This window comes from Pomacea canaliculata, linkage group LG12 (assembly GCF_003073045.1).
Source record: "Pomacea canaliculata isolate SZHN2017 linkage group LG12, ASM307304v1, whole genome shotgun sequence".
In the NCBI taxonomy this organism is placed as follows: Eukaryota; Metazoa; Mollusca; class Gastropoda; order Architaenioglossa; family Ampullariidae; genus Pomacea; species Pomacea canaliculata.
Genome location: NC_037601.1, coordinates 3,159,626 through 3,174,273, shown reverse-complemented (window position 1 = coordinate 3,174,273; position 14,648 = coordinate 3,159,626). Strand labels below are relative to the sequence as shown.

Genomic DNA, 14,648 nt, shown 5'->3' with positions numbered 1-14,648 from the left:
GTTAGTGGATAAGAATACGTATTTGTAAGGCAGAGATTTTCATCAGAGGAATGCACAAACTGTCGTATGCTTTTAGGGCATAAAAGTGCCTAAATGAAGGTTTAGTATGGACATGTTAGAAGCCAGAGACCAACTTTGTAAGAAAAGGGGAGGTATGTACCTGCTTTGAGATGTGTTGTGTGGGGTAGAGGGCCTTAAGTCGCAAGCATGAACAGCTGACCAGAGGACAGGACTTCTTGACACGACATGTTCGGAGCATTCGATATGTCTTCAGCTTTCTTAAAAGCCAAGAGACTTTTCTTATAAACTGAGACTTAGCTAGGACAGCAAGAACTCGGGAAAATGTCTCAACTCTTGGGTTAGGAAATCTTGACTCAGGAGGCTCGTCAGTGACAACGGACCGTCAAGACTGCCAGCTGTGGTCGTGAAACTGCAAGGACTACGCAACCAGAACTTGTACTACCTGTGAGGTTCGATGCCAAGGCCGGAGAAGGAATAAGAGAAGAGAACGTCTGTGTGTTGACCCGCACTTGGGAGTTACGTTGCATCGAAGTAGTGGTCGTTTGGTGGCTAACGTGCCACTGCTCATCTTGGCGAGTGTCTCTGTGTGATGCATAACAATGTAGTTGGGGAAAAAAACAGTCGTCGAAGAAGCCATGTATAGGTGCTGGACTGGGACAGCGCTCGGCATCCGTGTCACTGGAGGAGCAGTAGTCACCTCTGACGTGGGTGGCGGGCCGAGCGGGGAGGTGATGACGAGCAGTCGGAAGGGGCACTAGAAGAAGAGAGTCATCGGCGTGCGGTGACTGTCGCCTGGACCTTGCTACTCACCTCGCTCCTCACAACCGTGGACTCGCAACGTGCAGAGACTGAGAAGCAGGAGATTTGCTGTGCAAGAACAGCAGAAACAACTGTCAGAGCTAAATTAATGTGCATGTGTATGTTAGAGCGAATAGTGGTTTTAACTGCAATCAACAGCATTGTACAGTGGCGTGGCGTAGGAAGATGCTCGGCTTTTTTTTTTTTTTTTTTTTTTTGTTTTTTGAGGGGAGAGGGACTCCATGCTGACAATGAACGACGTTCGCACTCGCACGTGCTCGGTGATAGCATCACAACATATGCTGCATTTAGCGCGTAACAAGAAATAAAAACTCCTTGATGACTCACTCGGTTATCACAATCGAAAGCATTTATGTAATGATATTCATAATAATATAAACTTTCTAATCATATTAATCAATATCAAGGTTTTTAAGTCAGTGTGTCAAAAAAAAAAAAAAAAAATCCCTGCGTCTTCTTTGATTGATGACTTTGTTTTGTAGTAGTGTTTCCTTTTCCGTGTTTTAGATGGAGGGCTAGACGTGAAAAAAGCATTTTAGCTTATTCTGTTACCCTCGTAAATAAAGATTTGTCATTTGTCTCTCTCTCGACTCCTCTATACTTTTTGTATTTTGTGAATAATCACATCTCAAGCATTGGGCCGGGATGGAGGTGGAGAGGCCAAAAATATTCATGCCCCCACCCCCACGTATCTTTTAAGAGGCGGCTGCCCTCATTTCTGTGCCTTTCCTGTAACATTGGAAGAACAGATAGTAGAATAGCACTGGAGCCCCTTTTAGAGAAGCCAAATTGGTCCAGGTGTTTTCATAATTTGTATGTTTAATACATCTTGTATGGCAAGTCAAACCTCGTTAAGTCTTTTGAGAAAGAGATCGAAGGGTTGAGGGGATCGTTCTCTCCCCCACCCCCAACTACCCTGCAGAATTATGTTCCCTTGGGGCGGCAATGTTTACGTCATAACCGTCACCCACGAGCTCAGTTTCCTGGGGCTGACAAGTTTATTGCAAATAATTAGAGTATTTGACAAGCATTTGCTATTATGTGGATTCCAATACATAGCTGGTTATCGGCGCGATTCTGCCATATTCTGTATCTATGTTTGAAATCTTCAAATTCAGCCTCAAAATCCATCTCTACACGAAGCATTTTGCAAAATGAAGAGTACAGTTCCGCTCGCTCCTAAATTCTTCATCTGTGAACTCTTTTCATGGTGTTACCTCTTTGCTGACACGTTTATTGTGTGGTCGACATTCGATTCGTTTGTAATCTTTCACGGGCATTGAACTCGTATCCACACGGGGAAATGAGCTTTACTAATCCATTTATTACTAACACGCTTTTGTCGCAAAAATGTTTCCATTTCAAGTCTCTCCTGGTATTATACGATTACTGCAAGTCATTAATTCCTGACACATTCGTTGCTGCCATGATGTGTAATGGAGCAACATAAAAATACCCGTTGGTCTGCTAAAAAATGCTATTTTGTCTGCTTGGAAATTTCCTATCTATCTATTCCTCTTCGTGCATCAGGTTGCACATAAGGCCTCAACCAGAGTCCGCCACCGATGTCGATCGGCTGAAACCCGCTCTAGGTGACCCATGTCCAGCCCTTTCCTTCATCTCCTTTCCACTGTTCTTCTCCAAGTTTCCTTTGGGCGCCTCGTTTTCTTCGCCGTCTGGAGTCCATCGTAGGGCGACTCTGGAAAGGTCTGCTGTCTGCTGGCGGAGCACATGTCCAATCCATCGCCAACGCCTTCGTTGAACCTGCGTGGTGATGGACTCGCTTTCAGTTCTTCGGTGGAGTTCTTCGTTGGTGATGGTGTTTGGCTAAAAGATGTTAAGTATGCGCCTGAGGCATCTGTTTTGGAAGACGTCAAGCTTGTTACTGATGGATTTGGTCATCTTCCAAGATTCTGATCCGTAAAGGAGGGTGCTGATCACAGTTGACTGGAAGATTCTCAGCTTGATCTTCTTACTGATGTTTTTTGCCTTCCATGTGCTCCTGAGTGAGGCGAAGGCGTGGTTGGCTTTCGCCAGTCGGGCTCGAATCTCCACCTCCGCATCCCCGGTGTTTGACATTTTGGACCCAAGATAGGTGAAACTGTCAACTTCCTCAATCTCTTCTCCATTTAGTTTGATGCTGTCTTGGACTCTGGCGTTCACTAGCCTGGGCCAATCATGTCACACAGACAGATAAGCAATGGCTGACAGTGTTGTCATTGTTACAGCTTAAATAAAGATCATCAGGTACATACCCTTTGGAGTTCATTTCCTGAGAGAATATTTGATAATATCAAAATGGTGAAAAAGTCATTTATTAATTCAAAACCTATACAAATTAACAATCCACTTTGTGAATGAGGAAAACATTCATTCGACAGCACAATTAAAGCAGACAGTAGATAATGATACATCATAGCTCATGTTTCATAAATGAAATAAACTGCACTCAAATAACAATGTTGACTGTGGTAAATCACATAATCTAAGTAACACCTATCATGTTAAGTTAGTAATAAAACTCTCCATCGTGTTTTCATTCTCTAAGAAGTTCTCTCGTTAATAATTGCAAACTCAAATTCCATCTATCAGTAATTCTTTATCATTTTTTTTTTTTTTTTTGTTATCCCCGGAAGATCTCCTTTATAACCAATAAGGAGCAAAGGATCTCAAAAGAGCAATAACTATTCACGAAAACCGAATTTTAGAAACAATTTCATGCTTAGAGGGCCATACTGACTGATCTATACTCAAAGTGAAAGATTAAACGATTTAAAAAAAAAAATCCTTCAGTTTCTAAAGCCAGTCTTTTACTTAGTCACACAGTTAAAAAAAGAAATAACAGGCAGTAAAAATTCCATAGATGATTTTAATGTTGAAGTCAAATTTTTCAATACAAAGAATAAAGTGAATAAGATTAAAACAAACCAGAAGCCTTAGTAGTACAGTATGCTGAAAACACATGGGTCTCCTGGTGAAGGATAGGACTCCCATATACTTTCTGTGGAACTCGCATGTTTTCAGTATTCTGTGCTGCGAGGGAGTATGGAATATTTCAAAAAGAAAAACAACATGTCACGAACTTATGTCGGAAATGAAATTTTAAAGAAATTAGTACTGAAATAGAATAGTAAGAATGTAATGTATATATTCATCTATGGTCAAGGCTCTAGAAGAAGGCAGCTAGCATCGGCACTTGCAAGAACCAGTAGGTGGATAAGAGAAGGACAAAAATCTCATCCTCCACTAAACACTAAACTAATCAAGTCCACGATAGTTCCTTCTGACGGTACATGTATCATCTTGAATGTCAAGATGAGCTCCTACCTATTTCAATTGTCAAAAAACGGCCTTTACTGATTAGCTTCACCAAAACAGACTTGATCGGCTTAGTAGAACATAAGAACACTGCGAACCTTAAAGCAAAAGAAATCATTAAAACTACGTTTTTTCCCAAGATCGAATGGCGTTTATCAGACCGTTGGCAGCCATGTTTGTAGTCGAAGGTAAGACGCAAATTACTGGCGACGCGCGAACTTCTTCTTGTACTTCAGGTCGATGAACGAAGTTTGGGCCGCTTTCTCCAGCTGTGCCAGCTCGGACACTGTTGGTGCCAGAAACTCCACGTGTCCCTTGTACAATGAGCCTGCAGAACAATCACAATAACAGTGCACGATGATAAATGAGTGTAAAGTACATCAAATGGTTTCCACTTGGTCTACTACAGGTATATGAGCGGCATGATTATGTATGGAGCCACATCTGGTCACCTAGCTAGAAATAAGACAATTAGGCGAGTACAAAACTTTCTGAGTAAAGCCATTGAACTATGATAAACTCTGTGAAGGCTACGGGGTATTAATACAGCGGCGAGTGATGTTTAGGGGGTGTCACGCCTGGCCAGGTCTGACACATGTGTCACGGATGATGGCTGCAGGCGTTTCAGCCAGCAATAAACAGCCTGACACTTGCCAGGACAAGTGTGTTTCAGGTTTTGCGCCAAGGCAGGTTTTATGTCCGTGAAATGGTTTGCAAACGACCGCAACATCATCAAGACCTGCCTTCTTCCTCTGGAGACTGGGCGAGCCGACAGCTTGGCTCTCAATCAGCTGGACTTGTGCCTGCCACCCACAGTGTTCAACACCCGTTTATGCTCCTCTTCACCTGCCGCTTGACAGCTAACTGCACCTGAGCTTCGGCAAATTCCTTCGAGAACTTGTGTCGCCAAATAAAAGGGCTACGCAAGTACGGAGTTGAAGGATTCCCATTTTATCCAATGATTAAGTGTTCTTGACTTTAAAAGTTTAATTAAGCCATCCCTGTCATGAAAGCACTGTTAGGACCTGCTTGCATCCTCCACAGCCAACCTCTTGTCTGTCTTCCTATCCATAGAGAGATGGTTTGCCTGTCACTAAAGCGTTTGGCATCGCTCTAGGCATCCATGTATGATAACTATTGCCACAGTGCAAGGAAGAGATTGCAAACTATTGCTACCTCTGCGTCTCACATTTAATGTATATTTGGCTACATATTTCATGGGTCATTATACAATGCCTGGAATAATCAGAACATCCAGCTGCCTACAGTGTCAACATATTTTTTACTCCCACCGAAGGTTCGGTGACCTTTGAACATGGTTGATGTCAGTCTCATTCTTCCCAGACCCAGCTTCTTGACAAACCTGAGTGATGCTTACAATTTACTCGTGCCTCCGCTGAGAAGCCTTTTCTTCTCGAGAGTTAAAGGTGTACATCAAAAGACAGGAATAGATAACATTTCCCTCTGTTTTTTTCAAACCCCAAGTAAACCAAGAAGGTGAAGAAGGTGTTCAAAAAGGGCTGACATAGGCTTATAACAACATTCAAACAAAACATGTTTGTTTATAATTAAAGGTCAACGCTGCATGTAGCCGTCGGTAACTGCACCGCATTTTGGACACCACGTGATTAACCTGCTCCTTGTCGACAGGCAGATTGATTCTGTCTACACGGGCAGCATGCTAATAACCTGTTTGTGACATCAAGTTCATTCTGTATGTTTGTTGACATGAATCACTTTGAATTTCAATTTCATTTCGAGAGCATAACCATTGATATTATGTTTTAGACAGGACTAACTTCAATGCAAAAATGATACTTGAGAGTGAAGCCTGCCGACAGTGAAGAGGTTAAGCTGTCAGAGTTCCAGCACCACGATACCAAAGTCTTGAGCTGTGTTTGTGTTGTGAAGGCAATATTTGCCAGGGTTGTATTATACACGACCCCTACAGAGATTTACCGTTTTAGTTCGACCTACCCGATGGCGTGCGGGCAGCCTTGTGGGGAAGATTGGAGCAAAAAAAACAAGTCCAGCTTTGCGAGGATTATGTAAGTCGCGCCTGGTGAAGGGACTAATAGGCAAGCAAAACAAGGAATGTTTCCACACCTTTCAAGCCGACATCTGACAGCTTTCCCGCTGTTAATAAACCACACGATGCTCTTCGTGTCTCCACAAACGCAGTTTGCAAATATTGCAAGCATGGCACAACAACGGGATAACTAATCAAGCGGAACGATTTAAGTTTTCTTTAAGATATAATCTAAGACAGAATTTCAACACACACACACACACCTCTTTTTCTGAATGCCTTCCAGTAAGCCACATCTTTGGAACAAACATTTTTGGAATAATCCATTATAATAATCACTAGAAAGGAAACATTTTGCAAGACTAAAAGAGTGTGTAAAATGGTTAAACAAGCCACGCCAGACTAGGGCGGTGTTTCCCCCTGTAAATGTAGCATCCTGAAATATAAAGTTGTTGACAACTGTAAATGTAAACAAAACACATAGCCACAAATTATGCAGTGATCTCATCCTTGTTTACTTATCAGAGTACATCTGACTGGCTTGGCCGCCGTTACTCAGATGCATCCCATCACAACTGGTACAAGAACTGGTATCGTGCTTACAGAAGTAAGAGACAGGGGCTCGTGTACTACTTTTAACCCAAAACTTTTATTTCCAAAAAATGCTTTGTTAAAACAAAAGGTTTGGAGTGGGCTGTCTTTATGCGCACAACTGATGTTTCAAGACATCCTCACACGAAACATCGGCTTTTTTTTCTGTGGGCAATTACTAGTTTAAAATGCACTAACCGCGGTAATGGGAACAAAATTCAATCGCGAGGGTCTTGACAAAAAAGAGTGCGTTAACAAACAGGCGGCAGCGTAAAACGACTTCACAAGAAGTTGCTATCTCCTATCGCCAAACAACGTGTAAAGAAAAAACAATCTTTTTATCTTATGTTCTGAGTAGGATAATGTCTTTCGTTTTTAGAGTTCAAATGGGGGAGAAAAAAAAAACCCTGCAAGTGTTCACGCGGCATGACTAACCCCGCGTACATGTTTCTCAACTCCTAACTGGCCATGATGACGCGGTGAAGCGTAGTGAGCCTTCACACCCTGCTGCACCTTCACAATCACGTCCATTCCTATTAGTCCAGGCGTCTGCTTGCCGGCAGCCTGGTGTGGAGCTGCACCGACATCACGTGTACAGAATCTGCACGCTCCGCCGCACGAGGCCACCCAGGGTGCAACAGAGCGCGCAGCTCCGCGCCATTCGAAATCATCGAATGAAGGTTGGTCAAGGATTCACACGTTAGTGATTCAAACCTGACCAAGCTTAATAAGTCACCCAAATGTGACCGATTCACGTAGTAAAAGAGCGATCTTTATGTCAGCGGTTCAGGTCAGGTGTTAAGAAGTGATCCAAGCGTTAGTTGCCAGGATGTGACCAGGTGATCACGAGCTATCAACATGTCAGTGAGTCACGTAGTAAGGAGCGAGTTAACCCTTAAGTGCCTCAAGTCCGACCACTTCTCGTCTCACCGCCACACAGGTAATCGGATCTGACCACGTAGCTCGTTGAGGGCACGTTACTGAATTCAGCAGCCGCAGCGTTTAACGTCGATGGATTCTGCTGAAGGCAAAATGTCTTCCTCGTGCATTCACAACACGCTCTCATCAATGTTCTGGCAAGAGCGCCTCGCACCGCCAGACGCCGGCTGAGTGTTTTGTACCGGTGTAACAAAAAAGTTGTAAAGCTTGGGAGGTGGTCTGGAATGGCGGGCCGGGTCTTACCGGGGGACAAGAGGATCTGCATAACTGCATGCTCTGGCCGCACGTAGCCAAGAGGCCAGTGAGAACACCAAGCAACCGCCAGCTTTAGTCGGCTGAGGGCTTTAACTGGCGCGCCCCTGCTTTAGTGCCAGCTGCTGCATGAGGGTGAGCAGCACGTGCAAGCACGACACCAGTCCTGGCTAAGTCCACCTGCAGCCTCACAGTCTCACACAGCCGCCAGACGTCCACTGTGCTGCGTGCCTGCTGGATGCGGCACAGATCCTCGGGACATGTCGCCACGGAACGATGCCTAAGAATTTCTACAGCTCCATGCACGGTGATGTCAGTGTGCAGGCACAGCCACCATGAATATTTGCACTGTCCAAGGCCGTGGACATGCCCGCTATCCAAAGACGATTCAATTACAGATGAATCCGTTAGCAACCGTGACATTCAACGCCCCACTGGTGGTGTCATGGAAGAGGCTAAACACGGAAAGTAAACTACACTAGTCTGGACTGTATTACCCGATAACAGATCATGCCATGATAGAAAGGAACTACTTTAAGCTCTTTAGCCATGTTCCCATATCTTCCCAGATTTCGCGGTGTACTTCAAAAGGACTAGGTCTAAGACAGGATTGATTTGCTAGAAGCCGTAACACGATGGCCTGCATTCAATAAGGACAGAGAAATACCCTGGTTTGTTACCCGGTGTGCCCTCGGGATTCATTAAACTCAACTGAGTCTAGAGCTGGGTATCAACGGCCCGCGCAGATGGGTCTCTCGCCACCTGCACTTTGTTGCACGTGAAAATTGTGCGCCGTCGTTAAACTTTTAGAGTGCTGTGGACACTTTATGCGCATGCGCAGACAAAATACCCGGAATCTGGCAGCAAAGTGCTTAGCTGTAAAAAAAAGTTCCAACTGTTTGAAACTTTGCTTTGTTAGACTCACATGTTCTCTGTGTAGCAAGGGAACCATCAAGGGTATTTAAGTCTAGCAACTGCAAGTCTGGGCTTTTCCAAAGATAGGGTTTATTTTAAACTCAGAAAGGAGTGTTTGCCACTACCTCCAATCAAAACACTCAATTTAAAAAACTGTTTTTGTCAAACTATAGCTGCATTACCACAGACATTCACCTTCAAGATAGTGCGGAGCATTTGTTGTCTTTGGGGAAGTGAGACAAAGCCACGATCCTCAGTACGTCTTACATAAAAGGGCGATGGTATGTAGTTTGGCTGCTGTTATCAAAGAATTTTCTTGTTTGCTCTTAGTATTTCCAAGCCTTCCATTTTTATGCACTTAAAACACGTCTTTGTAACGAGGCTAAAGGTGCAGTTGATAAAACGAAAGTGTTGGGTATTGCGAACACCCGCTATTCCCCTCTTTCAACACTAGTCTATTTTTACCGAAAAAAATAAAATAAAAAAAAAATAAAGCGAAGGGTTGCAATTCTCCAAATTTCTCATGCTCCTCATTATGAGGCTCTACACATGTAAATACCCGTACCACGAAGACATGACTCCATTTTTCGGTACACGTGTCTTTCATTGCCTTGTGGCAAACGGCTTGGAGCCTGATCCTTTCCAGTTGTCCGCTGTTAATGCCCAATTTATCGTTTGCCACTTTTTTCAACGCAAACCAAATTAAAGGATACATCGTTAAAAAGTGTTTAAAGGCGCTTTCTCATGGAATTAATTTTTTTCGGAATGCATGTCGTGAAAAGGGCTGAGGTCTAGAATGAAGGAGGGAGTGGAAGAAAACGCTGATGAGAGTGTGAGACAGGAAGAGCGTGGCGGAAAGTAATCTCTCATATACATTTATCAGTTGTACCTGAAAATATTAATACAGCGCGTTTATCAATCATCTGAGTTGCTTGGAGTATGAATAAATAAATCAGTGGTGAGATCTGGGGTCAATAGTCATCCATGCTGTGACAGACCCCAGGCGGGAGTGACATGTCTCCCCAGTGGGTTCGCTCGCCGTAACTATAAAGTTTCGTTGAACCACTCGTTTGAATCACACCTTCTCTGCGCATGCTTGAGTGTCTCAGCTTGATTCCGCTTGTGTCAAATGATGGCACGATATTGGGTAGACCTTGTCAAATTCGGGTGCAATATTGGGTGGACATTTAGCTATCACCCGCTGCTACGGCATACCACGCCTGTTTCCTGCACTTCCCTCGTGTCCTGGACATTCACCTTGTTGTCGGCAACGAGTCCGCATGATCGTTTTTTTACCTCCTGTCTGTGGGGTCATTGATTTTCTCCTGTCAAGGTCCTGACATTTGCGATTCACCTCGGCCTGTAGCTGTCTCTCTCTCACACAGTTACCGAGAGAGCGAGAGAGATAGGGTGGTGGGGTCCAGTTGAGAACGGACTATCAAGTTTTGTAGCCCTTAGAGGAATGCTTCACCATATTTCTTATCTCCTCTGCTTTGAAAAGCGACCCAGTCCTGTGGAAGTTCCTGCTAAGGTCAGTGGGATCTGTTTCAGAGCCCCTCATGAGGAGGGTGATATCGTCTGCGCTCACTATCTTCTCTCCCCCAGCTGTGGGTAAACCTCGCTAGCCGCTCTTGTCGTCCACCATATTGACTCTAGCGACGCCGGGTCTGGAGCTGTAAGCACGAAGATAAGTGAGTGAGCGGACATCACGGACACTGTGTCGTGTACACTAAGACAGACACCAGTTCCCCTGTAACACGACCCCGGTGTTTATTAAATGTAATAAATGTGAATGCGGGAAGCTGGTGGGAAGGGGGTCGTGAGAAAATATATCCTTCGACAGCGAAAATCATTTTTTTTATCAAAGATGAAGCATGAAGCTAACGTGCAGAAAAAGACAAAAGGCAACACACACACACAAAAACGTGGAACCTAAAGACAAAATAAATTACATTTCCAGAGTCTAACATCGCAATGCTCCCGCTGAAACCATTTCTCCAATGCCCTCGCGTCCTTTTTGATTTTTGTTTGCTGTCCACCTCAGCTACATTTCAAGTGAACAATGCTGTACTGCCTTACTTTCCTTAGAACTAGCAATCGTTAAAAATATCTGTAGCCGCACGCGACGCTGTAAAACAAAACAAAAAAAACAAGCAAACTTAACAATCTCTAAGTCCATCCTTTTCTATTTTTTTCTACACTGTGCGTCTGCCACCACTGTGCGTAAATTGCTGGCGATAAGTCACATCCGCCCAATGGACTCTGGCAGCTGATCTCTCCTGGACGACGCTATCACTGCCCCTCGAGCGAGGCTCATGCTGCAAGAACCCATCTCCACTCCCACACAGTTGCCACCCTGGATTCCCGTTCCCTCGTCTGTAATCGCTGACAGTCCTGCTCCTGCGCCTGTTGATATTTACCGACATAATTGTTGACGCAGTCTTGGCTTCACAGTCTTCTTCGCTTCATGGAAGGTGGCGAACTGTAGCACGCAATAAGTCGAGTATATTAGTTTGTGTGGGTGGGTAGGAGGTGGAGTGTGTGGGTGTAAGAGTGAGGCGAAACACTCAAACTTACCGGTAAATGTGATTGCAAATGAGGGTGTGTAGTATCCATCATCAAAACATGATCGCGGTGTATTAAAAGGCTATGTGGCGAGCTCAACTTTGTGCATTATATAAATATTATAATAATTCCAGCTGTCGGGAACGGGTACCTGTAATGCCAACAGACATGTTTCAGCTCTACTGCCGGAGACCTTATTTTGAAGGGGCACCGTTACACAACCACTGTGGAGCAGGCCAATGACATTCTTACTAAACGACTTGAAAGTCCGGCGCGCCCTCTGTCGCCGACGTTCACCCGGAAGTTGCAGGGTCTCTAGAGGTGCAGCACAGGTCGGGGCCAGGCTGACGTGATGGAGAGCGGTGTGGCAGGGTGGGGCGCCGGTCAAGGATCAGCCAGCGCCTTGAGTCTCTCAGTAAGACATCTATAATGCATACCATCGACCGCCAGCCTGTGAACGGCCCGAGTAATACAATCTTTACTAGCGGCCAGCTCTCACGGTACACAGCAGTACCCGCAAGTTCACCGTCTGTCCCAATCAGTGCAATGACTGGGGATAGTGTAGTACTAAGTACTACAGCCACCTCTTCAGGTGTGGGTGAATAACTTCTATTCTCGACATACAGACCTACAAGACATCACTAGGCACAGAAAAAGGTCAAAAAGACAGAGCTCGGGATATGGATACGTTGATACGTTGACACTGGCACGGCTTCAGCCAATGGGAGCAGTGGAAATGTGTTAATTAGGCTTATTAGTGGACAATACTGACGTCACGAATTGAACTTTATGTAAACAGTGATAGATGTGTATCTCAAGAGCACAAAGTTATTCCTCCACATTTGCGGCCAATAGTAGACCTTTAAAGTCGCCAAGGTAAGAACTTTCAAACAAAATGAATTTCCTAATCTGTACAGAAGGACTGGCGAAGTGTTATAGCAAGCTGAAATCTAGTTGTTAGGCAAACACACGATGAGGCTTTAGAGGAAACCGATGATGCTGCAGCGCTCCAAGGCATTAAAACAAGAGCCAACCGCACAAACAAATCTGAAAATAGTAGTTCGTTAAGGAGGTCGAAAAGGTCTCGAGTTGAATAACCTTCATGCCAGCAGACTGTGCCTTCTCAAAATCCAAAGCCGCAGGAAAGTGTCAAGGTGGTGGCAAGAAATAAACGGGTTCTTTTAATTTGGAGAAACAAGTCCTAACTCGATCAGTCCGGGACAAGACTTGTGGCAAAGTGTCAAGGTTACTGTAGACGGACACACGACGGATGTAGACTAGTCCGCTTCCTGTGCTGTGCAGGAAAGACTACAGCTGGACACAAAGGTGTCACATCTACAGTCTGGTGTCGCCAAGACGCTGACAACTGTAGTTTCAGTTTACGAGATAACGATTCAAGCTCCATGACATCCCTGGTCAGTTCACTTGTTCAGACGAGTATACAATCCCGCTGTTTTCGTCTCACCTTTCAATTTGGCTCAACAAGCTACACCTTCTGTAAGGTGTTTTGAGAACTATTTTGCCCAACCTGGTGTGATGTGTGGTTCTTTCCACATTCAGCAAGTTCTCGCCCAGAGGACTCAATACCACAACCACACGGCCTCATCTCAGTAATCAGTGTCGCGCGGGATCAGGCCGATCAATCAAAAAAGCAATAATTAAATTTGAAAGTGTATTAAATTATGACAGACGCATTGGTTATACAACTATCAGGAACGGCTCGCAGTGTCTTCATCTGATAGCAAAAAAAAAAAAAAATTTCAAAAGTTGGAATTAAATATCTTCCATAGAGGACCAAAGCCCTCCCACCAACAATTATTTATTCCAATCTACAGAGGCTCATATGAGAAGAATACAAACACAAAAAGGCAAGGAAATTTCATGGAAATGTGTTAATATTAAATAATTTCAGTAAGCAACCGGTAACACGAATCATTAAGACTGAGTTTGTAAAGGCTTTCCTGGAGCATTTCTTTTTGAGTGACGGGGATAAAATGAAAGAGAAGAAAAGAAAGAAAAGAGTGTAGTACACAGTAAATACTAATGCACTCGAATAACAACATCGACGACAGGCTGTGGAGCTGATTGCAAGTGTAGATCAATACGACCACAAGGAACTGGTGAGGCATGGTGCTTACTCTCAAGATATCGCAAACAGTTGGTCTGCATCGCTGGCTTGATTAGGAAGGAAATGCTTGGAGAAGGCGACCAACACACGGAAGAAGTAGCACACGGCGACTTGTGGCTGTTAGGCAGTCCTCCTTTCTCGTGGCGGCACCATTAATGGTCTAGAAAGCAGCTAGAGACCTAGAGTGGCAGGACAGCAAGCAAAGCTAAGTATACTGGCGAGATACAAGCAGCTGCAGTGCTTCATTAGGCTACCGCAAGAGGTCTCCAGGACAGGAGACAATCAGGCATTTCTCCAAGACTGTTTCTGTTGGCAGTTCTGAAACACCGAGATGGAGGCTGCGACCTACATTTCTTAATCGACAACCTAATGGTCACGTTGGACACAAACAAACACTTAGTGGCATCTCGGGTCTGGAAGTTCCTTTCACGCAGGTGTGTATAAATACACACACTCACACAGTGAGATTGAGAGAAGAAAATCTCATATCTCAAAAGGAGATGGAATGATCGAAGGAAAAAAGGTACAGGATCTTGGAGGCGGACATAAAGGACAACACCATTTATTAGAAGATTCAGAAAGAAAAAAAACCACATACACAAAAGGATATAATAAACAATGTTAATGACTACAGATCGCTTAAAAAAGAATTATTGTTTGCGACTGAAAAGATGGATGCATTAATAACGGGAAGCTGAAGCTATTAAATGCAGCCCTTGAAGTAAAGATTACAGTTTTATAGTTGTCATAGTCAGTGCAGTATCTATAACACTTTATATAAAACATTATATTATAATGCTTTTTTACAATCCAAAATGTATTCTACAGTGTTGTGTTAATTAGCATGATGAGACACAATTTACTCTACACTGAAGCTAAAGAACACTGACATGATTTCAACAATTAACGATGTGTGGCAAACAGTCCAAAGCGCTGGACAACAGCTTGGCTTCGTGGCAGTGCGAGGCCAGATGGCCGATGTCTGACGAGGTGATTCAAGCAATCTATGCGAGGTCTGACCGTTGACCCCGCCTCGAAGGGGAAATGAATGCGGTAACTGCATCATCCCCA

At 44.2% G+C, this 14,648-nt stretch overlaps 1 protein-coding gene across 1 annotated transcript in view; it reads right to left on the bottom strand.

Moving 5' to 3' along the window:
* Positions 1-3,243: 3,243 nt before the first annotated feature.
* The window catches only part of LOC112576936 (ATP-dependent RNA helicase DDX1-like), a 174,946-nt gene continuing 163,541 nt past the window's right edge, over positions 3,244-14,648 (bottom strand). Inside the window, exon 26 of the mRNA XM_025259817.1 lies at positions 3,244-4,486. Coding sequence (XP_025115602.1) covers positions 4,359-4,486 — 128 coding nt within the window. The 3' untranslated portion in view covers positions 3,244-4,358. The remainder of the gene's footprint in view (positions 4,487-14,648) is intronic.